Below are 22576 nucleotides of genomic sequence, written 5' to 3' on the forward strand. Positions count from 1 at the left end.
AGCTCAGTGGCCAAGGAGCCAGCTTCCTTCCGAACCTGCGTGGGAGACCCGAGCCAAGAAAGAAAAGCCACCGCTCTAACTCTCCAGCGCGTAGGGGCCTCACGCCTGCGCGGCACGCCTCCAGTACGTAACCCAATCTCGCCCCGGATGACTCCGCTCCCGGGTGACGTCACACTCTCGCCCCGCCCCTTCTTCGCTACCCTCCGGCCTCCCCAGCGAGAAGAGGCGCTCGCTCTTTCCTAAAGGGGCCTGGCCTGCAGAGGGCGGGACCCTGCCTGCCTTGGCCTTCGATTGGACCAGCCCTCGCCAGCGCGGCTTCGAGATTGGTCGGCTCGTGCTCTTCTCTCCTCCCCCTCCAGGATTTCCGCTTCCGGTTCTGACGGACGCTTCGGCCGAAAGGATGATCGGGGACATCCTGCTGTTTGGGTAATTAGGGGGGCCAGAGGCTGGGGTAAGAAGGGTGAAAGGGACGAGGGGCGGCCCAGGTAACCTCATTCTCCCTTCGCAGGACGCTGCTGATGAACGCAGGGGCAGTGCTCAACTTTAAGCTGTGAGTAGGCCGCTTTCGATCGCGGCTCCACCCAGGGGGCCCGTAGGCCCGCCCCCGCGAGCGTGAGCCCGCCCCATGCCGTAGGCCACGCCCCCAAGCCCCAGCCCTCCCTCTGGCCACGCCTCCAGCCTCGTCCATCCTCCTGTGACCCTTCGCTCCAAGGTGGTTTGAAATACAGACTCCCGTTTCCCGGGGATCTCTCTTCTCGCATCCCGGAGAGCCTCCGGCCCGTCCCCTACAAAATTCTTAGCCCTATTCTGTACCCACGGACCAACTCTCCCCTTGGTGGCTGTAGGTCTGTGATTGGCAGGTAGATGATGGTCCAGAAAGGGGCATTGAACCACCCGAGGTCACACAGCAACTCACCTGCAAGGCTAGAGCTGAAACTGAGTGTCCGAGGCCCTCTGAGCTGGGGTCAGGGCCAGGGGATCGAGTGGTCTTTATGTCCCACCAAAAGTGGACATTGTCTGTTCCTCTTTGTAGGAAAAAGAAGGACACGCAGGGCTTTGGGGAGGAGTCGAGGGAGCCCAGCACAGGTAAGGCCTCCTTTCTGGAGTCTGAAATTGGTCCATTTCAGAGAGGACAATTTTTTCTCACCAAGCCCTACCTTAGTTTTCTTTTCAATAGTTGTGTGTGTGTGTGTGTGTGTGTGTGTGTGTGTGATTGTGAGAGGGAGAGAGGGAGAAATGGGCCTGAAGATTTTCTGTTCCTTCTGCTCACCTCTGTCACCCACTTCTTTCTCCGGGTCAAATCTCCCTGCGTACGTCACCACTCATAAAACTTTCTACAGTCATGATTGTCCTTTATGAATGTTATCCTCTGGCTAATATTCGTCCCTCATACTTGCTCTTGCTTGTTTTGGCCCATTCCTGTGCCCTTGTGGTGCCCGACCTCCAGCATGAATGAATGAATGAACAAGTAGCCATCGCTTTCAGAGTGCTGCAGACGTATTTTAATTAGATGCCAACATTAGCTTTCAAATAAATCAGATGTCACATAAAAATTCAGATGTCTGATTTATCAAGAAAAATCTGAACATCCTATAGCTCAGGGTTCCGGCAACCTCTTGGCACCTACTGGATGAAATTGAGAAAAACAGGACCCTGTTGAGGCAGGGCCTGTGGCCTCTGCCTCATCCCAGGCCCAATCCCCTCATCTTTATATCATCTCACCTGTCCTGGGGGCCCTGGAATTTATTCATCTGACTATTTGAAACCTAATGAGACCTACACATGACTTCTATGTCCATGCATCATTCACCAAGCATTTATTGAGCACCTGCCACATGGCGACCACTGTCCTGGATTCTGGGGACACAGCAGAGAACAAGACAGATGAAATTCCTACCTTGTGGGTTGTACTGCTCTGGGGTGGGACAAGCAGTTCCTAAACAAGGAACAGATGGTGACGGAGGTGATGAGAGGTGAGGAGAGGGATGCTGCAGTGTGTGGAGGGAAGGACCCCTGAGCTGGTGGCGTTGGCAGCCAAGGTGGTGGGTGCCGTGATGGAGCGTTGCATGGGAATGATAGGAACCCCGAGGAGCAGTGAATTTGATGACGATCGGACCACTCCCTTTTATTGGGGGCCCATCTGGTAGCGGCTGCTTTGTTAGGTGCTTCCTGTGGGTGTGTTACTCTGCCTCCATCCCTGAAAGGTAAAGGGCATTTTCCCATTTTACAGACAAGGAAACTGAGGTTCAGGGCTGTGGCTTGACTTGCTTGTGACCATGTAGGAAATCAGTGACAGCATCCTGATTGAACCTGAGTTTTTCTGACCCCACAGGCTGTCCCCTCAGTCACTAAACCATCCATCCATTCATTCATATGTTCATTCAGCAGCTGTATGTGTCTCTTACCTGCTCTGTGGAAGGTACTATACCGACTCCTGGGGCTGTAGTCTAGAGATCTAAATTGGAGCTGGTGGGGGGGGGTGGGAGAGTAGAAGGGCTTGGTGGCGGTGAGAGTCAGTGACAAGGACAGTCACAACAGTGGCTTCCCTCTGACCAGGGGCTCTCTGCACGTCTCCTTCCAGCCAGTATTCTGTGCTTACTGCTGCCACTGCAGAGAATGCCTTTCTCCCTGTGCCCAGCTGACTCCTCATACCGCAGTGGCTGCATCTGTTGAGAGCTGTCTGTGCCAGGCACTGTGCTGAGGTCTTCCTAGTTGCTGTCACCCCCATTTACACAGGAGGAAACTGGGGCATATGTAGGCCGGCGACTGAGCAAGGTCACCTGTGTGGAAGGGCAGTAAACTCCTGCCCATGTTTAAGGTCGGAGCTTATGTGCTTCCTCAAAGGTTTCTGACCCCCGCTCCCTGACAAGGGCTAGGTTGGCATCCCCCCATTGTATGCTCCCATGGCACTGGCCATGGTGAATAATCAGGTGTGTGATTACTTTTTTAGTATTTGTCCTGTGTGTGAGCTTCTGAGGGCAGGGATATCTGTCTTGGTCCTCCCTCTATCCCCTGCACTTGGCTGTTGCCTGGAACAAATGGCCTTCACTTAGCATCTGTTGATGGCAGGAAAGCCTGTTTTTGTGATGCTGGGCCCAGAGAAGGGCTTCGTCAAGCAGCGCCTCTCAAACATCCTGGGGCTGGACCTGTGTTTGACATTTGCAGTCTGGGCTGGGCTGCACGTGGCTCTCCCAGTGGGTTGGATGATAGCAGACTCGTCTAAACTGTGTTCAGCAAGACTGTGTGTGCTCATCATGTCCCTAGATGGTGCAGCGGCGCCAGGTGTAACTTTCTGAGCTCCTGCCTGGTATTCTGTACTTATGGGACAGCCCTGGTCTATAGATGACGCTTTGGTTAGCACCCTTGTAGATTACCCCAAGTGGACCCATTTATTCCATTCTGGAGGATTAGAGAGGTGAGCAACTTAAAACCCTGGAGGAAGGTTCTGGAACCCATACCTCTGGAGTCTTAACGTACCAAGTTGCTTCCTCTTGGAACGGGTTTTGTTCTGCGGCATCAGGGGACTAGAGTAAGTCACCATCAAAGCAGAACCCCCTTTTTACTTGCCTGAATTAGTATGCTTTTTCAGGTGCCAACACTGAAAACCCAGCCCAAAGTGATTGGAACAAATGGAAACCTCCAAGGGTGGAACTGTTTTGGGGCATACCCACCCTCAGGGCTCAAACCAGCCCTCCTGTGTGTGACCCTCTCCAGCTCTCTTTTTCCATCTAGGTTGGTTTTACTGTCAGGCTGGCTTGTGTTGACAAAAGATGACCCTAGAACAGGGCTGGGCCCAGTGTTATGTAAAGTGTCAGATCGTAAACATTTTTGGCTTTGTGGGTCATACATTGTCTGGTGCAGCATGTCCGCTCTGTTCCTTGAAAGCAGTTGTGGGAAATACAGGCATACCTTGTTTTATTGTGCTTCTTTACTGTGCTTTGCAGATACTGTTATTTTTACAAACTGAAGGTTTCTGGCAACCCTGTGCGAGCAGGTCTGGGGGACCCTTTTTCCAACAGCGTTTGCCCACTTCGTGTCTCTCTGTCACATTTTGGTAATTCACGCAGTTTTTCAAACTTTTTCATTATTGTTTTATTTGTTCTCGTGATATGTGATCAGTGATTACGACGTGCTGAAAGCTCAGATGATGGTTAGTGTTTGTTAGTGATATACATGTATATTTTTAAGATTTTATTTATTTGGGGCGCCTGGGTGGCTCAGTCGTTAAGCGTCTGCCTTCGGCTCAGGTCATGATCCCAGGGTCCTGGGATCAAGCCCCACATTGGGCTTGATAAATAAATAAATAAATAAAATCAATCTTTAAAAAAAAAGAAAAGTATTTAAAAAAAAAGATTTTATTTATTTGACAGAGACACAGCGAGAGAGGGAACACAAGCAGGGGAAATGGGAGAGGGAGAAGCAGGCTTCCCGTTGAGCAGGCAGCCCAATGTGGGACTTGATCCCAGGACCCTGGGACCATGACCTGAGCCGAAGGCAGACGCTTAACGACTGAGCCACCCAGGTGCCCCGTTAGTGATGTTTTTATAATTCACGTATTGACATTATTTTTTAGATATAATGCTAGTGCACACTTAAAAGACTCTAGTGTAGTGTAAACATAACTTTTATAGGCAGTGGGAGACCAAAACATTCATTTGACTTGCTTTATTGCAGTAGTTTGGAACCGAACCCACAATATTTCCAAGGTATGCCTGTATATACATGAGCGGGCATGTGTATTTTGATAAAACTTTATTCATAGACACTGAAATGTGAATTTCATGTAATTTCTGTGTCTCGCAAGATACTCTGTTGATTTTCTTTTTAGCCATTAAAAAGTCTTAAAGACATTCTTAGCTTATGGGCCATACAGAAACAGGTGGTAGGGGTTGGCTTTGGCCCATGGGCCATAGTTGGCCAACCCCTGCCCTAAAGGACTGGGTTTATGTCTTCCTAGCCCAGAAAGGCTGACAGAAAGCAAGTGCCTCTTTCCCAGTAGTTGGGATGAAAGTTCCAGGCCTGACTCTCACTGGGCAGACTGACCAAAGTCCCAGGGCTGACTCTCAATGGGCAGACGTGGGTCACGTGCCCCTCCCTGAGCCAATCAGAGGCTGAGGGCTTTTAGGGGTTGGTCAGTGGCAGCTATTGCCAGAGTGCCAAGGGTCGGGGAGCAGAGGCGACCCACAGGAAAACCTGTGCTGCCCCCGGAACGTGGGGCGGTGGGATTGGGGCTGGTGGAAACTGAAGAAGCGCACTGCGGTCGCGACAACAGAAATGTCAGCAGTGCTTATAAAAACGCGTTCTGACTTTCCAGGTGACAACATCCGGGAGTTCTTACTGAGCCTCAGATACTTCCGGATCTTCATCGCCCTGTGGAATGTCTTCATGATGTTCTGCATGATCGTGTAAGTCCGGCCTGCCTGTTCCCTTCATTGTCCAGAATGACCCACCGGATGCTCACCCTCTGTCTGTCGTCTCTCTGCGCTTCTGCGTCATGCTTTCTGCTTTCAAAATAAGAACTCTCCCAAGCTAGAGAGGGAAGCAGGGTCTACAAAGGTTAAACTGTGTCACTGTGGTCTAGGCTGGAGCTTTGACTGGGACACAGTGTTCTCCAAGTCCTGGCTGTTCCTGGTGCCGTAGCAGAGGCTGCCAAGAGATGCCTTCCCTCGAGCCCATGGCCCTGTTAACCTCTTGCCTGCTCTGCCCTGTTTAGCCTGTACTCGATGTCTGCCAGGGTGGACAATGTGGCTTATTTGGCAGCGTGCTGCCGAGCCCTGCTCGTCTCCTGCCGGTAGCCCTCAGAAGTGTATTCAGACTTCTTTCTGTTTTCATGCCTATTTTTCATTTCCTCGTTAGGCTTAAAAAAATCTAATCGGATTGGTTTTCCTTCCAGCATTGGGGGCCTTAATTTTGTTTTTTTTCTTTTAAGATTTTATTTATTTATTTATTTGTCAGAGAGAGAGAGTTAGTGAGAGCAGGAACACAAGCAGGGGGAGTGGGAGAGGGAGAAGCAGGCTTCCCGCCGAGCAAGGAGCGGGGCCTTAATTTTGATGCCGCTGCTGATGAATTGTGAGACTCCTTAGTAAACAGGCTCAGGGAAAAAAACCGTAGGAGAATCTGGTGTGCTATCATCTGGGCTGCTCATGCTGGGCTGGTCCCATTCTTCCCGCTAAAGAGGAGGAGAATGAAAAGTCGGCTCTCCTGAGTAATTGGGATGCTGCATTTGGGGTTGCTGGGTGGTCCTTGTGCCAGCCCCATCCATGGCTGTTAGAGGGGATGATTCCAGGACTCAGGAGATGGGGGGAGGAGGAGTTTCACTGTGCCACTGGAAAGTGTTTAAGAGCCCAGAACGAGGACCGTGGTGTGTGCCCAGAGAAGCCCTTTTTGGGAGCTTGGATGAGGCCTGTGCAGGTACAAAGAGGGCTGGTGAAGAGATCAGGGAGTTTGCAGAAGAGGATAGGGAACGTAACTAGGATTCACAGGAAGTAGAATGCGTTGGTCTTTCCAGGTTCGCACCTGTCCTTTCCTTCCTTCATTTATTGATTTACAACTATCCAGTGTGGGCTGCACCTTGGGCTTATAGCTGAGACGAGGACAGCCTTCGTCCTTGCCATTAGTGAAGGGATAGTATGGCAGTTGGGACAGGGACAGAAAAACAAATAAATAGGGAAGAATCACTCATGAGGCAAATGGGAGGCTCTCAGTTTAGGCGATGGTCGGGAAGAGGCCCACAGAGAAGTGCTATTTAAATCAAAACCTAAAGAACGGGAGGAAGCCTTGCCATTTGCAGAGCTAAAGGGAGGCATGGTAGCACGTGCAAAGGTCCTGGGGCAGGGAAGAACTCTGTTTTCATCATTCTGTTCTGCTCATCGGCTGCATTCATCCTGTCGTCCAGCTAGCTCCCTTTACGGCTCATTTGCTGGCCTGTGACCAAGATGGTCACCTTAGGCTCTGTGACCTCCTAGCTCAGCTCAAGGCTCTCTTTGTAGCCTGGTATCCTGATTTTGCTTCCTGGGAGCGGAGCCTGCTTGACCTAGCTAGGTGTGACCCAGGTCCAGTTAGATGGGGGTTATCCTGATTCCAGCATAATCATTGAGGTTGAGTCAGCAAACCACAGCCCGTGGGCCATATCTATCTGTTTCCTGTTTTCATGCATGAAGTTTTATTGTCGTGCAGCCACACCCATTTCTGTAACTGCATTTGCACTATAGCAGAGGGGTTCGAAGCCCTATGACAGAAACTGCCTGGCATGCAAAGCCCAGACTACTTACTATGTGGCTTTTTTGCCAACCCCTAACCTGGGCCACCTCTTTCAGTAGGCGCCACGAGTGAGGGAAGATCCTCTTCAGGAAGGACTCTGTCAGGGAGGCAGTGACTGGCTTTCCCAGGGTATTAAAAAAACTGGAAATCACCTAAATGTCCAAGAACTGGGGAGGAGTCAGGTAACTCAAAAGGACGCCCATATGAGCTGCTGTCAAGGCTTCATTGCTGATGAGGTGCTGCAAGTTCTGTCTACACAGGGGAGTGTTTCGAAAGCAAAGAAGGCTGGATGTCACTTACATGCGCATTCCAGCCTCGGCTGTGATTTGCATGCAGTAAGCACTGAATAAATGCCCGAAGTCTGTGGGGAAAACACTTCCACCCAGGGAGTTGGAAGGATCTGCTCCAGGCTGTCCACAGAGGTGACCATGCTTGGATTGCTGAGGAGATTAACAGGGCCTGAGAGGATGGCTTGCAGTTCCCCTGTACCCATTTTTATATTGCTTGAGCTGAGCTACTTGGGAAATTTTTTTAAAAAGTCATGAAAAACCTGAAATATGGAGAGAAACGTGCCTGAGTGTTTAGGGGGACCGAATATTGATATCTGCATCTTAACTATGAAACATATCAAAAATAAGATAGATGAATAATTGGGTAGGTGCACTGTAAAGCAAAGTTATTTATTTATTATTTATTTGAGAGCGAGGAGGGGGAGAGAGCATGAGCAGGGGGAGGAGCAGAGGGAGAAGCAGACTCCCTGCTGAGCAGGGAGCTCAATGCAGGACTCGATCCCAGGGCCCTGGGATCATGACCTGAGCCAAAGGCAGATGTTTAACCGACTGAGCCACGCAGGCGCCCCAAGCTTTTTGTTGTTGTTGTTTTTTAATTAGAGAGCGTGTGTGCGTGCAAGGGGAGGGGCAGAGGGAAAGGGAGAGAGAGAATCCCAAGCAGACTCCCTGCTGAGCCCAGAGCTTGATGTGGGGCTCGATCCCACCACCCTGAGATCATGACCTGAGCTGAAATCAAGAGTCGGAGGTTCAACTGACTGAGCCACCTAGGCCCCCATGTAAAGCAAAGTGTTAATTGTAGAACGGAGGTGGTATATATGCGGTGTTCACTGAACTGTTCTTTTAACTCTTCTGTATGTTAAAATCTTCATAATAAAATACTGGGTGGGAAGATACGGAGAAAATGAGGGTGTGAAATCATGGAGAAAGATTAATAAGTAAAAAAGTGGCAGTCAGTCTTCACAGTTCATTATTTTGTAGTATATTCACAGGGTTGTGAAACCACCACCGCAGTGCAGTTCTAGAACATTTTCATCACCCCAAAGGGAAACCTCATACCCATTAAGCAGTGACTGCCTCTTCTTCCTTCCAGCCTCTGGTAATCACTTACCTACTTTCTGTCATTATGGATTTGCTAGTTGTGGATATTTCCTGTAAACGGAATCGTAACAACATATGGCCCCTTTTGTGTCCTGCTTCTTTCACGCAGCGTGATGTCTTAGACGTTCCAGCGTGTTGTAGTGTGTGTCTGCACTCCATTCCTCTCTGTGCCTGAAGAATAGTCCATTGTATGTCTTTACCGCAGCTTGTTTATCCGCTCATCAGTTGATGGCTATCTGGAATGTTTCCATTTTGGGCCTGTTTATGAAGATCGCTGACACAAACACTGGTGTTCGAGTTTTTGTGTAGACAGACTTAAGTTTTCGGTTCTCTCTGGTATATATGCAGGAGTGAAATTGCTGGGTCATATGGTAACTCTATATTTATCCATTTGAGGTTCTGCCAGACTATTTTTTAAAAGTAGCTGCAGCAATTTGCCTTCCCACCAGTAGTGAAGGATGGTTCCAATTTCCCCCACATCCTTGCCAATGCTTGTTATTGTCACTCTTTTTGATTAGAGCCATCCTAGTGGATGTGAAGGTTGATTAGCATTTCCCCAGTGGTTAGTGACATTGAGCCTCTTTTCATGTGCTTCTTGGTCATTTGTATGTCCTCTTTGGAAAAATATCTATTTAGGTCCTTTGTCCAGTTTTTAATTGGGTAATAACTAAGTTATAAGAGTTCTTTTTATAGTCTAGAAACCAGTCTCTTATCAGATACATGATTTTCAAGTATTTTCTCCCGTTCTCTCAGTTTTCTTTTCACTTTCTTGATGGTGTCCTTTGAAGCACAAAAAAATTTAATTTTGATAAAGTCCAGTCTATCTGTTTCTCCTTTTGTTGCTTGTGCTTTTTTTTTTTTTTTAAGATTTTATTTATTTATGAGACAGAGAGAATGAGAGACAGAGAGCATGAGAGGGGGGAGGGTCAGAGGGAGAAGCAGACACCCCGCCGAGCAGGGAGCCCGATGCGGGACTCGATCCAGGGACTCCAGGATCATGACCTGAGCCGAAGGCAGTCGCTCAACCAACTGAGCCACCCAGGCGCCCGTGTTGCTTGTGCTTTTTGTGTTGTAGCTAAAAATCATTGCCCAACCCAAGGTCATGAAGATTTAGGCCTAAGTTTTCTTTCTTTCTTTTTTTTAAATTTGTTTATTTAATTGACAGAGACAGTGAGAGAGGGAACACAAGGAGGGGGAATGGGAGAGGGAGAAGCAGGTTTCCCGCCCGATGCGGGGCTCGATCTCAGGACCCTGGGATCATGACCTGAGCTGAAGGCAGTCGCTTAACCAACTGAGCCACCCAGGCACCCCCTAAGTTTTCTTTTAAGAGTTTTATAGTTTTAATTATTTTTTTTTTAAAGATTTTATTTATTTTTTTGACACAGAGAGAGAGACAGCGAGAGAGGGAACACAAGCAGGGGGCGTGGGAGAGGGAGAAGCAGGCTTCCCGCGGAGCAGGGAGCCCGATGTGGGGCTCGATCCCAGGACCCTGGGATCATGACCTGAGCTGAAGGCAGATGCTTAACAACTGAGCCACCCAGGCGCCCCTATAGTTTTAATTTTAATAGTTAGGTCTATTACCCACTTTGAGGTAAATTTTGCATATAGTGTGAGGTAGGGATCCAACTTCATTCTTTTGCATGTGGTGATCCTGCACCATCTGTTCTTTTTTCAAAAAGCCTTTTTTATCTTGGAAAGAGTTTAGCTTTATAGAAATGTTGCAAAGATAACAGAGTTCCCATATATGTATCTTTTTAACAGTTCTGTGGTTTTCCCCTGTAGACCTCTGTCGTAACTACCTTCCTGTTCTCAACTTCATGGGTTTTTATACAGTTCCCAGGCCTTTCCCATTCAGATTTTCTTCAATGAACAGAGTTAACTGTAATCATTTGTATCATTGACTTGCAGTAATAAAGAATGGGCTGAAATAAAATGTTACAGATTCTGATGAAGCAGATACTTTCTTAAATAGCTTTTCTCTTTTTAAAATGTACTGTTTGGGGGTGCCCAGGTAGCTCAATCAGTTAAGTGTCTGACTCTTGCTATCAGCTCAGGTCTTGATCTCAGGGTCATGAGTTCAAGCCCCGCATTGGGCTCCATGCTGGGCGTGGAGCTTACTTAAAAAAATAAAATAAAATGTATTGTTTGGTAGCATTAAGTATAGTCATGTTGTGTAACAGAAGAGCTACTTACAAAGCTGTAAGTAATATAAAATAATCTTAATAATAGTAACAGAAAATATTTTCTGAAAGTGTTTTCTGAGCTATATAGCTTTACATCCTTCCCATCCTCACGGACATCTCTGCCCTCTGACTTTTCCAGGCTGTTTGGCTCCTGAGCCCCAGATACACACCTTCCTGGGAACCAGGAACCAGGAACCATCTTCCCAGATGCCGAGTCTCCCTTTCTCCGTTCCTGACGACTTCAAGAATGGTTTTGACCGGAAAACAAGCGACCTTCCCAGAAAGCCCAAGTTCTTGGTGGGTGGAAAAAATGTTCGCCAAGCTGCACACGGCTTCCCAGCCACGTCATTGTTTTCTTTTGAAAGATATTTTCACTTTGGTCTCTGCGTTGAAATGCTGTCTACTTAAGGAGTTTTAGGAGGCTTTATGGAAGGGATGTGATAACATTGCATTCCCCGCAGATAAAAGAACGTTGTGTAGATTGTTTTTTTAGATTGGAATTCGTCTTCTAGCAAGCTTGTACTAGAAACTCATTTCTGGATATTTCTTGGTTTATTTTTAATAACCCTCCTTTTTGGTTCAAATTATACAGATTTTTCAAAATAATGTTTTATCCAGGGATCTGAAACAGAAAGGTGCGCTTTTAAGATTGATGCAGCCTCTTTATTGGACTGTGTTTAGGAATAACAAGCAAGTTCATTGTTGCTGGGCCTGTGTCCATATTCCTTTCCTGTCTCGATGGGCTCTGCTCGGCCACTCGGTGCCTCTGAGGTCATCCTCAGGACTTTAAGGGTGAAGCCTTACTGATTCCCGTGGAAGAGAGGTACAGAACAGTTGGCAGGGGCAGATGTGGGTGTTATGAGAAATTTTGCCCTGTCTTACAGCCCTCTGTTAAAGTAACTCTTGGGGCCATTAAATGTATAGTTTCAAGAATGAGAGTGACTTGCGTGGTGATACTGGGACCCAGTTCTGAAAGCTTGGAATTTTGGGTCTTCTTTTCAAGTGGGTGATTTCAAGGTTGAAAAGCAGTGAGCCTCATTCAAGGAAATACAGCATTTTGCATAGAATCTTCTTTGAAAGGCAGGTCCTTTATCGCCAAAATGAAATGCCAGTGGTCGACACCCAGATCCTACAGGTGTTTGATCTGTTTGTTGTGGGTTTTGAATTCCTGATTTGGAGGTAAACCTGGTGGGAGGAAAAAAGTAAATATGCAGACTTCTCAGAACTAAGTAGCACTGAAAATAAAGCTCATTTCTAAAAAGGATCTTTTGTTTATACTTTTTTTTTTTTAAAGATTTTGTTTATTTATTTGAGAGAGAGAGAATGAGAGAGAGCACATGAGAGGGGGGAGGGTCAGAGGGAGAAGCAGACTCCCCGTTGAGCAGGGAGCCCAATGCGGGACTCGATCCAGGGACTCCAGGATCATGACCTGAGCCGAAGGCAGTCGCTTTAACCAACTGAGCCACCCAGGAGCCCTGTTTATACATTTTTTTAACCAAGAAGTTAGCTGACTTCCAACTGGAATTGTTTTGAATTACACTGTGGGAAACACCAAGGATTCATTTTGGAGGCTGTCAAAAAGTCAGAAGAGAAGCGGTGTTAGATTTCCCGTTTTGGATTTTCCTTAATACATGTCAGGCTGGAATTGGGCAAATGGGCTTTTGACCTGGCTGCTTTGGGAAGTATTGAAAGAGCCAAGGAGAATATTGGGGTTTTGCTAGACCAGGGTCAAATCCACTTTTACTGCTGCGTAACTGACGTCATTCTCCTTCACTGCTTCTATAATTTATTCCCTTGTCAAACCCAGGCCTATAGTTTGTCAGTAGCCGGGAACGTAGCTGCTGAGTCGAGCTTCGCACAGGCTTGTGTCCTTGTCAGCAAGAACAGACGTGTGGAGATCTTGGCTAGTCACTCCTCAAGCCGTGTCAGTGGTTCGAGGAAACCTCGCTGCCTTATTCAGACTGGTGCTGAGGTTTCAATGAGGCGAGGCATTCGTACGTTATGGGGATGAATCATGCTCTGAGAAGAGAATGCTGTCATTGAGATTTTGTTTCAATAGTTGTATTTTTTTCCAGAGAACTATTACCTCATTGTTAAACTCTCTGCCAACAGTGTAGCTTCGGAGGCTAATGTCCATTTTAAAAGTTACATCTCACCGATGTGCATCTTTAGGAAGCTTTTCAAGAACCCTCATTAACATCAAAGGTTATCGAAGTTTGAGTTTTGGGTGCCTAGGGTTCCCCAGCATTTAATCGCTTATGTTCTGGGCCAGTGGGTTCAAGTCCCGTCTCTGCTCCTTGCCAGTGGGACCTTGGCTGCTTGCTTTTCCACTCCCTGCCTCAGTTTCCAGTCGCCAAAATGGGTTTGGAAGTCCCACCTGCCTGGGTTTGTTGTGAGCCTCAGCATGCTCAAATGTGGGCCGAGTGCTTGACCGAGTGCTCAAACCTGGGTGTGCTCACTGCTAGCATCTTCTCTACTCTTGCCTGCGTTCGTGCGTGCGGTCTGCACACACACCGTGAAAGAGAGATGTTTAAAAACACTAGAAACAGTTTTCCAGCATGGAAAACCTTTTCCCGCCTTCCTCTTTCCTTTCCAGCCTTTTCCTTATAGGTATCAGTATACAGGCATACTTTGGAGATACTGCGGGCCCAGGTCCAGACCCACTAAAGCGAATATTGCAATAAAGCAAGTTGAAGGAGTGTTTTGGCTTCTGGGCGCATATAAAAGTTACGTTTCCCCTGCATTGTGGAAGTGGGCCGTAGCATCACGTCTAAAAAACTGGCGTGTGTGCCTTAATTAAAAAATACTTGATCGCCAACAAATGCTAGTCGTCATCTGAGCTTTCAGTGAGTCAGAATCCCTGATCACAGATCACCAAAGCAAATACAGTAACGATGACAAAGTTTGAAATACGGTGAGAATTACCGAAATGTGACACAGAGATACAAAGTGATCAGATGCTCTCGGGAAAATGGCGCCAGGATACTGGTTTTGCCGCAAACCTTGGGTTTCTAGAAAACACGATGTCTGCAGAGTGCAGTCAAATGAGGTCTGCCTGGATGCGACATAGTTCGATCGTGGTTAAGGCGGCTTAGGTTCTGCTGTGTTCATTTTGGCAGCATTTCCTTCATATCTTCCGGGCTGCCAGACAGGCTTCATGGTGTTGGGTTTTAATTACAGCACTGTGTCAGTAGATCTCTCTTTAACCCTGGCCCTCTTGCTGGTCCTCTCGTGTGTGCTTGGAACTTGTACTTTGCTCAGTGTTATAAAGGCCACCGCGATCCCCATTGTTGTGACCTTTGTTGGCTTCCTTCACTGGTGCTTCTGCAGAACCTAGGAAGGCCACATCGGTATGTACCATCATTGTAGCTTCAGTGGCTTTTCTTTGTTTTGTTTTCAAGTTTCTTACTGCCAGTGCATGTTCATTGTAGAAAAATCATAAAATATAGCTTTGCTCTAAGGGATAAAATGAATAATCACCTTCACTCAGCGTCACTCAAGGTACACATCTTTCTGGCTTCTTCCCTCTGCACTTGCATCGGGTATGGTGCACATGTTTTCGTTACGTAAATTGTATCTCTGTCTTCTAGCCTGTTTTTCTCATCTGAGAATACATTTCTATATTTTTCCTACAATTACCATTCTTAATAACATGGTAATGATGTGCCATTAATTACTTTAACTCATCCCCAGCTGATGGAGACTTGAGTTGTCTCTAGTTTTTGTCTGTTATAAATATCACTGTGATGAACATCTCAGTATGTCATCCCTAATGAATTTTTGGAGTCACTTTTTTTTTTAAGATTTTTTAATTTATTTGACAGAGAGATAGCGAGAGCAGGAACATAAGCAGGGGGAGTGGGAGTGGGAGAGGGAGAAGTAGGCCTCCCGCCAAGCAGGGAGCCTCATGCGGGGCCGATCCCATGACCCGAACTGAAGGCAGACGCCTAATGACTGAGCCACCCAGGTGCCCTTTTTAAAAGATTTTACTTATTTATTTGAGAGAGACCGCGTGCACACACAAGTGTGGCGAGGGGCAGAGGGAGAGGGAGAAGCAGACTCTCCACTGAGCATGGGGCCCCGATGTAGGGCTTAATCCCAGGGCCCCAAGATCACGACCTGAGCCCAAGTTAGATTCTTAACCAATGGAACCACCCCGGCACCCCTTGGGGTCACTTTTAAAAAGAGATCCATCTTGACAGCTTTGGGCTAAGAATTCTAAAGAAAAACGCATCTTGGACGACTTGCATCTTTGTTCATTTGTTCATACGTATGTATGTTCATATGTACAAGAACTGGGTTCTAGATCCCCATCAGCTTTGACCAGGAGTGGTATTAGGCTGCTTCAGTTTGCTTAACCTGTTAATAAGGACGAGAATTTCAGGCTCCAACCAGATAACTGTTTTGTTGTGCAAGCAACTGCAGTTGACATCATGCCAGTCGGCTTTCCACCTTGGTCCTGATGGTTAGGGACCTCAGCCACCATCTAAGTACTAAATGCCCACTACTGCTTGCCCCGGACCATGTTACATGGAGTCACTGCCAAGGTGAGAAGCTGCACATTGAGAATTAAAACAAGGCCACAGTTTGCAGCACCTGCCCTTTGGGATTCATGTTGGAAACTCCCTTTTGCTTCCTCCACCTTGGCATCTCAAAAGGTGGAATATGTCCCTCCTTTGGTGGGTTTCTCATTGCACTTCAGTTCCAGCTATTCTAGAGCAGAAGTCAGAAACTGTGGTTCCCAGGCAGAGCCTGGCCCGCCACCTATTTTTGTAAATAAAGTTTTATTGGCACCCAGCCACGCCCCTTCGAATATGTATCATCTAAGGCTGCTTTAGTAGCTTTCCTGCTATAATGGCAGTGTTGTCACAGAGACCATCTGGCCCACGGATGAAAATGTTGTCTTTCCGGCCCATATATGTGATGGTGTTCGCTGACCCCTGAGCTAGGGGATGATAGAGAATCTCGAGGTGTCCTTTTTCTCTCCAAAGCCACTCAAGTGGAGTCATCTGCACACCTTGTGGTCTAGATTTTATTTATTTATTTATTTATTTATTTATTTTAAAAGATTTTATTTATTTGAGAGAGAGGGGACACAAGCAGGGGCAGAGGGAGAGGGAGAAGCAGGCTCCCCGCCGAGCAGGGAGCCCAATGTGGGACTCGATCCCAGTACCCCGGGATCACGACCCGAGCCGAAGGCAGACGCCCAACAACTGAGCCACCCAGGCGCCCCGTGGTCTAGATTTTAATAAACACATTCGAATTTGCTGAAAATCGAGCCAGCTATTTTTAAGCATGAGCTTAAGACCAAAACGTAATTTTATTTCTCTTGATAGTTAGGGGAGAGATCCCTTCTGGGCTGCCTGTGATTCTCCCGAGCGGGAGTTCCTCTGCACCAGCAGCACAATGTGATAATGAGATCGGCTCTCCTCTGAATGGTTAGATTTGAAAAGCCAGCGAGGCTGTCATTAGTGAGGCATTTTCTTTTCATTTCAACTGTTTCATTATCTCCTTCTTAACCACATTTGTGTTTATGAAATATTTGACAAACCTCCCGATGTTTTCCTGTGTTGATGAAAGACGTACGCTGTTTGTGTATAAAGCAAAAGGCCTGGTCTTTTTAAAAGGAAGATGTAAATTCTACTTGGGGGTTTGTTTTCATCATTCCCTTGATTTCCATTATTGCACAGAGAAAAGTACTTGATCCGCTTTGAGCCCCTCTCTGAGAGTTGCTGGAAATGAGAGTTCGGTAATAGTGAGCATTCCTACATGGGAAATTGGGCATAGGGGTCTAGAGCAAGTTAGAAATTCAAAGTCCACATTTTTCAATTAGAAAACAGTAAGAACTAGTTCAGAGTATGGCTCTCTGGTTTTCCTTTTGACCAGTGGGTGGTTTTGGATCAGACCAGGGGTCAACAGACTGCTGCCCACATCTGGCTTGCCACCTGTCTTCATGGACCACAAGATGGAATGGTTTTCCCATTTTTATTTTTTTATTTTTTTATTTTTATTTTTTTAAAGATTTTATTTATTTATTCATGAGAGACAGAGAGAGAGACAGAGGCAGAGGGAGAAGCAGGCTCCCCGCGGAGCAGGGAGCCCGATGCGGGACTCGATCCCAGGACCCTAGGATCATGACCTGAGCCGAAGGCAGATGCTTAACCGACTGAGCCACCCAGGCGTCCCAGTTTTCCCATTTTTAAATGGTTGAAAAAGGATCGAGAAGAAAAAGGAAATTCCAATTTCTTTGTCCATAAATAAAGTTTTATTGGAATGCTGCCACGCCCTTTCATTTACGTATTATCAGTGGCCGCTTTCGAGCTGCAAGGACACAATTGAGTCCTTGCGACAGAGACCATCTGGCCCACAAAACTAAACATACTTACTGTCTGACTCTACAGAATGGTTTGCTGACCCCTAGACTGGACAGTATTTTTTTTTTTTTTTTTTTTAAGACATTGGGTGGATCCTGTTCATCTGTATTTAGTTCACGTTATTGTTGCAGCCGTTAGTGATAAATGTGGGCCGTGAGGGTATTGGAGTATGCTGGGGGAGTTGCAGAAGTTATTTTAAGGGTAATAAAGCTTTGGTGCATTTAATTAGAGTTTACTGTGTGAATCAGAGAAAAACGTGGAAAAGATGGTTATGGTAGAACTAGCAAGATAGAGGTCTGGGCCAGATTACAAACATCTCTGTCCCTTACGGAGTGTTATGTGGGGCAGCGAATTGGCATCCTTGCACCTCCATGTCGTTGTCTGTGATGCAGGGACAGTGAGGAAGGGAGCCTTGACACGTACCTACAGCCTGCCTCACACGCGGCAGGCACTCAGTAAGTGGTAGTATTTTTGTTGCTGTCATTACTTTTATTAATAAAAGACCTTCTTGATGGGGTTTTGTGAAGCTTAAATGAGGTAGTGTCTTAGTCTGCTCAGGTCGCCATAACAAAGTGCCACAAGGCTGGGCGGCTTAAACAACAGACGTTTATTTTTCTTACGGCTCTGGGGGCTGACAGTCCAAGATCAAGGTGCCAGCAGCGTTGGTTCCTGGTGAGGCCTTTGTCCTTGGCTTGCAAATGGCCTCCTTCTTGCTGTGCACTCAACATGGCCTTTCTTCTGTACATGCACATGCGCATCTCTCTTGTTACGAGGACACCGGCCATATTGGATCAGGGGTCCACCCTTACGACCTCAGTTAACCTGAGTTACCTCTCTAAAGGCCTTATCTGCACGTATGGTCACTTTGGGGGTTAAAACTTTAACATACGAATTTTTAGGGGACACCATGTGTCAGTCCATAACAGATGGTCAAAGGTCCGCCTTGTAGTAGAAACTCAGTAGCTGGGAGTTCATGTCCTTGGCTAATAGTATGCTTCGAGGCATTAAAAACTTCAGAGGACTCCCTGTGGTCTAGGAAAGCTGACCCTGACATCTGGTACAGAGGGATTTTGCTTCCTAATGTTTCATAGTGAAGTATTTGTGTGGAAGTGGGGTGACGGCTTCGACCATAGCATCTAGACCTTGGTGTCCCCAAGAATCCCCTAGGGGTCTTGGCAAGGTGTAGATCTGCCATAGCAGGAGGGCAGCGCAGGCTGTGGTTCTGCATTTCAACCAGCTCCCAGGTGACGTCCATGCTGCTGGTCCCCGGACCACACTTTGAGTAACGAGCCTGTCTGTTCAGTAGCCACTAGCCACGCATGGCTATTTCAGTTTCCCTGCCAGGTAACTAAAATTTAAAACCCCAGCCCCCCGAGTCATGAGTACTTTTCAAGTGCATTTCATGGCAGACACCTCTCATTGGGCAGCACTGCCTCCGAGAGAGAGAGAGTGTAAGTTTTCCTCGTCAGGGGCCTGCATGGGTTAAGTTGCCCCGGGGCTCCTGTGATGAATGCCCGCAAGCTTCATAGTTTCAAATAACACAGATTGATTATCTTACAGTTCTGGTAGTCAGAGGTCCAAAATGGGTCTCACTGGGCTAAAATCAAGGTGTTGCCAGAGCTGGTTTCTTCTGGAGGCTCTAGAGGAGAATCTGTTTCCTTGCTTTTTTGCTGCTTCTAGAAGCTGTCCGCATTCTTGGTTCGCGGCCTCTCCCTCTACCTTCCGAGCCAGCAGTGGTTGCGCAGGTCTCTGTCATGATGCCATCTGCTTCTGCTTGCTTCTTCCCCATTAAAGGACCCTTGTGATTACATTGGGCCCACCCACTGGGCTCATCCAGAATCATCTCCCTATCTTAAGGTCAGCTGACTAGTCCCCTTACTTCCATCTGCAACCTCAGTTCTTTCTTGCCATGTATCGTCATTTATTTACAGGTTCCAAGAATTATGGCCAGGATATCTTTGGGGGTGGGGTGATGTTACTCGGCCTAACACAGGGCCAGACAGTAAATACTTTTGGCTTTGCGGACCGCACAGCCTCTTACTCAGCCATGCAACTCTGCTTTTGTAGCGTGAAAACAGCCAGAGACCGCACACATCCGACCAGGCCTTGCTTGTTGTGTGATTCTTTTTCCATCTTTAACTTACTTTCCTTTTTTTTTTAAGATTTTATTTATTTATTTGCGAGAGAGAGAGAGAGCGGGTGAGCACGAGCAGTGGGGAAGGGCAGAGAGAGAGGGAGAAGCATACTCCCTGCTGAGCAGGGAGCTTGATGCGGGGCTTGATCACAGCACCCTGGGATCATGACCTGAGCCGAAGGCAGTCTCTCAACCAACTGAGCGACCCAGGCGCCCCATCTTTAACTTTCTTACGGAAAATTGTGAACACACAAAAAGGTAGACTAGTGCTGTGATTTCCCGTGCACGCATCAGGCTGTGGTTTTTAAATCTTATTTTATACTTTGCTGTACTTGACTGATTATTCACACCAAACATCTATTACTCTTGTAATCAGGAAAGAAGAAAAACACACAAAGATGGAAGCATCAGAGCATCTAGGAAATGTGAGGAAAACCACCACCACCACGTCTTGAGGTTAAAAAGGAAAAAGGCACAAACAGAGCTTCTGGAACATTTGTCCTTTTCCGTACTCCTCTTCCATGACCTGGGAATTCGGCAGAGCTCGGGATGTTCTCAGGGCAAGTGGCAGCTCCAGTTAGATGGGCTGTCTGTCGGTCAGACCTTTTCCAAATAGGATATCTGCTTGCTCATGTCTCCTGAACTCTCTTTGTGACACTTTATTGAGGGAGAGAAGAAAATCTCATCCAAGTGGTTTGGTGCAATCATCCAGTTCTGAGATTCATGTTAAGACAGGTGAACTATGTAGTTGCCAGGGTGATGTGGGGAGGGAGCCCCGGCCATGGCAAGGGTGGGGGGTGCAGTTGGGGGACACATGGTTCCCTGGTTTTACCACTTTGCATCCAGATTTTACTCTCACTTGGGAGTCCGTGGGCCTCAGCCACCTAGGAGAGCACACTGCATGTTCAGGAAAGGCCAGGAGGAATTTTGATAAATGGCTTTGTCTTGTGCATATGTGTTTGTGTGTGTGTGTAAGAGAGAGGCGTGTGTGCACAAGTATGTGTGACGTGGGCTATGCGTATGGCATGTGTCAGCTGAGTTTGTGGCCTGTGTGTTGTGTGTGGTGTATGATGTGTGCATCGCACACATGTCATGTGCTCTAGGAGCTGTGGTGTGTGTGTTTGAGATGGTGCGTGAAGTGCACGTGTTGTGCAGTGTGTCCGTGTGCAGTGCGTTGTGTGTTACCCACGCTGTGTGTGGAGCTGGCGTGTGGTGTCTGTGGTGTGTGTGCCGTTAGAGGTGGGATTGGTTTTTTTTTTTTAAAGACTTATTTATTTGACAGAGCGAGCACAAGCTGGGAGAGCGGCAGGCAGAGGGAGAGGCTCTGCAGGGAGCCCGACGTGGGGCTCCATCTGGGACCCTGGGATCACGACCCGAGGCGAAGGCAGACACCTAACCGACTGAGCCACCCAGGCGCCCCTGGGGTTTTTTCTTTTTTTTTTTTTTAAGATTTTATTTATTTTTTAGAGAGCGAGCGAGAGAGAAACAGCACGAGAGGGGAGAGGGTCAGAGGGAGAAGCAGGCTCCCCGCTGAGCTGGGAGCCCGATGTGGGACTCGATCCCAGGACCCTGGGATCATGACCTGAGCCGAAGGCAGACGCTTAACCATCTGAGCCACCCAGGCGCCCGGGTTCTTTCTTGAACTGCCCTTTGTCTTTTGCTACATGAACAGAAGTCAAAGTGCTCGTGCCAGGGCTTTCCACGCATAACCTTGATGTTTTGGCACAACAAGGGGTGACCAAAGTATCGCCGCTGTCCCATGTTTCCCGATGAGGAAATTGAGGCCAGTCCAGGGAAGTGACTTGCCCGAAGTCCCCGGGGTCATCAGCAGAGCTGGCACGAAAGCCTGGTCCCCCGACTCTTCTCCGATGCTGCCGCACTCCCACCCGCACTCCCACCTTTATTTGGGCTCTACCACCCGTTTGCTGGCGTGGATTACAAAAGCATGTGGCTCGTGCCCAGCACACCTGGGAGACCTGTCCAGAAGCCTGGGGCACCAGAGCCAGTTCCAAAATCGGAACTTCTCTTGCTTTCCAGCAGCACGTGCTGTATATGCCACGACGGCCCGAGGCATCTGGGCTAGCGTTCACTCGTCAGAGTAATCTGCAGCAACCCAGCCTAACGTTTGCAACAGAGCTGGGCCAGCAGAGACTGAACGGCCTCGGACAAGCTTTGCCAACCAAATGGGTCTGATGCAAAGTTAAAGAAATTTTTTGGCCTTTTCGAGCTGTGGGGTTTGGGAACGGCGGGGAGGGGGTCGTGGGCCTGCGCTCTGAGTCCCTGCCTTGTCCCTCACTTGCCAGCGATGTTGGGGACAGGTGTTTGCTCCTATTTGTGCAGCAGTTTCTCTGTCTGCGACCCCAATGGCTTCCGACCCAGTGTTGCCAGGAGCTGACACCACTTCTCTCTGTGTAGCCTGTAGTGTTTGTAGGAAATACTTTCTGGATCATATCACCTCTCTTCACATCACTTTCTGTGTTGAGGCTACAACACAGCCTTTGTTTCTGAGACATTTCCATTGGCCAGTTGGGGATCTTTTACTGTGGCTCCCATCTGCTTCTGTTGGCTCCTGGTGGCTTTTTGACATCAGTCCCTTGGCCCTGGTCTGCTCCTTGGGGAAATGGCTTGTACCTGATTTGGTTCATGTGTTCTCTCTGCCAGTCTGGGAACCCTGAGCTGTGGGCCAGAGTCGTCATCGTGTCCAAAATCCAGTCACATGACTTTAGCCAGATCCCTCCTCTGAGGAACAAGGACCAGGTCACCTGGTTGGGTAGTGAGGTGAGCAGTGTGACAGGAGGGGAGGAAACTCACTCCTAGGGATGGTGAGGAATAAGGCTGGCCAGGAACATGGGCAGTGTGTATGCGTGCGATGTGTGGTGTATGACAAGGGGGCCTCACAAGGCCAAAGGCTTAAGTGAGATGAAGTGGGAGGCCCCTGAGTTTTTAGAGCAGGGGACAAGATCCAAACCGTGTCAGCAAGAGAGCTGTCTGGAGCAGAAAAAGCTACAAGAGATTGATACTTTATCCTGCAATTCCTTTACTGAGGAAGAAAGGATTATCTTATTTCTGGAGACGTTTAAATAAAATGTTTATCAAAGTCATTCACTAGAGAATTAGAACAGTTGCTGATTTTATTTCTTTGCTTCATAAGGGTTACTGTGTGAACATAAAAATTCATTAAGCGAAATAATAGCCTCTAATCTAACAATGATTTAGATCACTTGATTGAATGATGAG

The 22576-nt window shown here is 47.7% G+C and overlaps 1 protein-coding gene across 1 annotated transcript; it reads left to right on the forward strand.

Moving 5' to 3' along the window:
- The first annotated feature begins 325 nt into the window (after positions 1–325).
- SMIM7 (small integral membrane protein 7) lies at positions 326–11945 on the forward strand. Its single transcript, XM_034996784.1, has 5 exons — positions 326–426; positions 509–550; positions 1034–1086; positions 5315–5405; positions 10971–11945. Exons 1-5 carry the CDS (start codon positions 401–403, stop codon positions 10984–10986), a joined length of 228 nt encoding a protein of 75 aa, XP_034852675.1. The 5' UTR covers positions 326–400; the 3' UTR covers positions 10987–11945.
- Positions 11946–22576: the final 10631 nt, after the last annotated feature.

Source organism: Mirounga leonina, unplaced genomic scaffold, assembly GCF_011800145.1.
Source record: "Mirounga leonina isolate KUSES-001 unplaced genomic scaffold, KU_Mleo_1.0 Mir_94, whole genome shotgun sequence".
NCBI lineage: Eukaryota > Metazoa > Chordata > Mammalia > Carnivora > Phocidae > Mirounga > Mirounga leonina.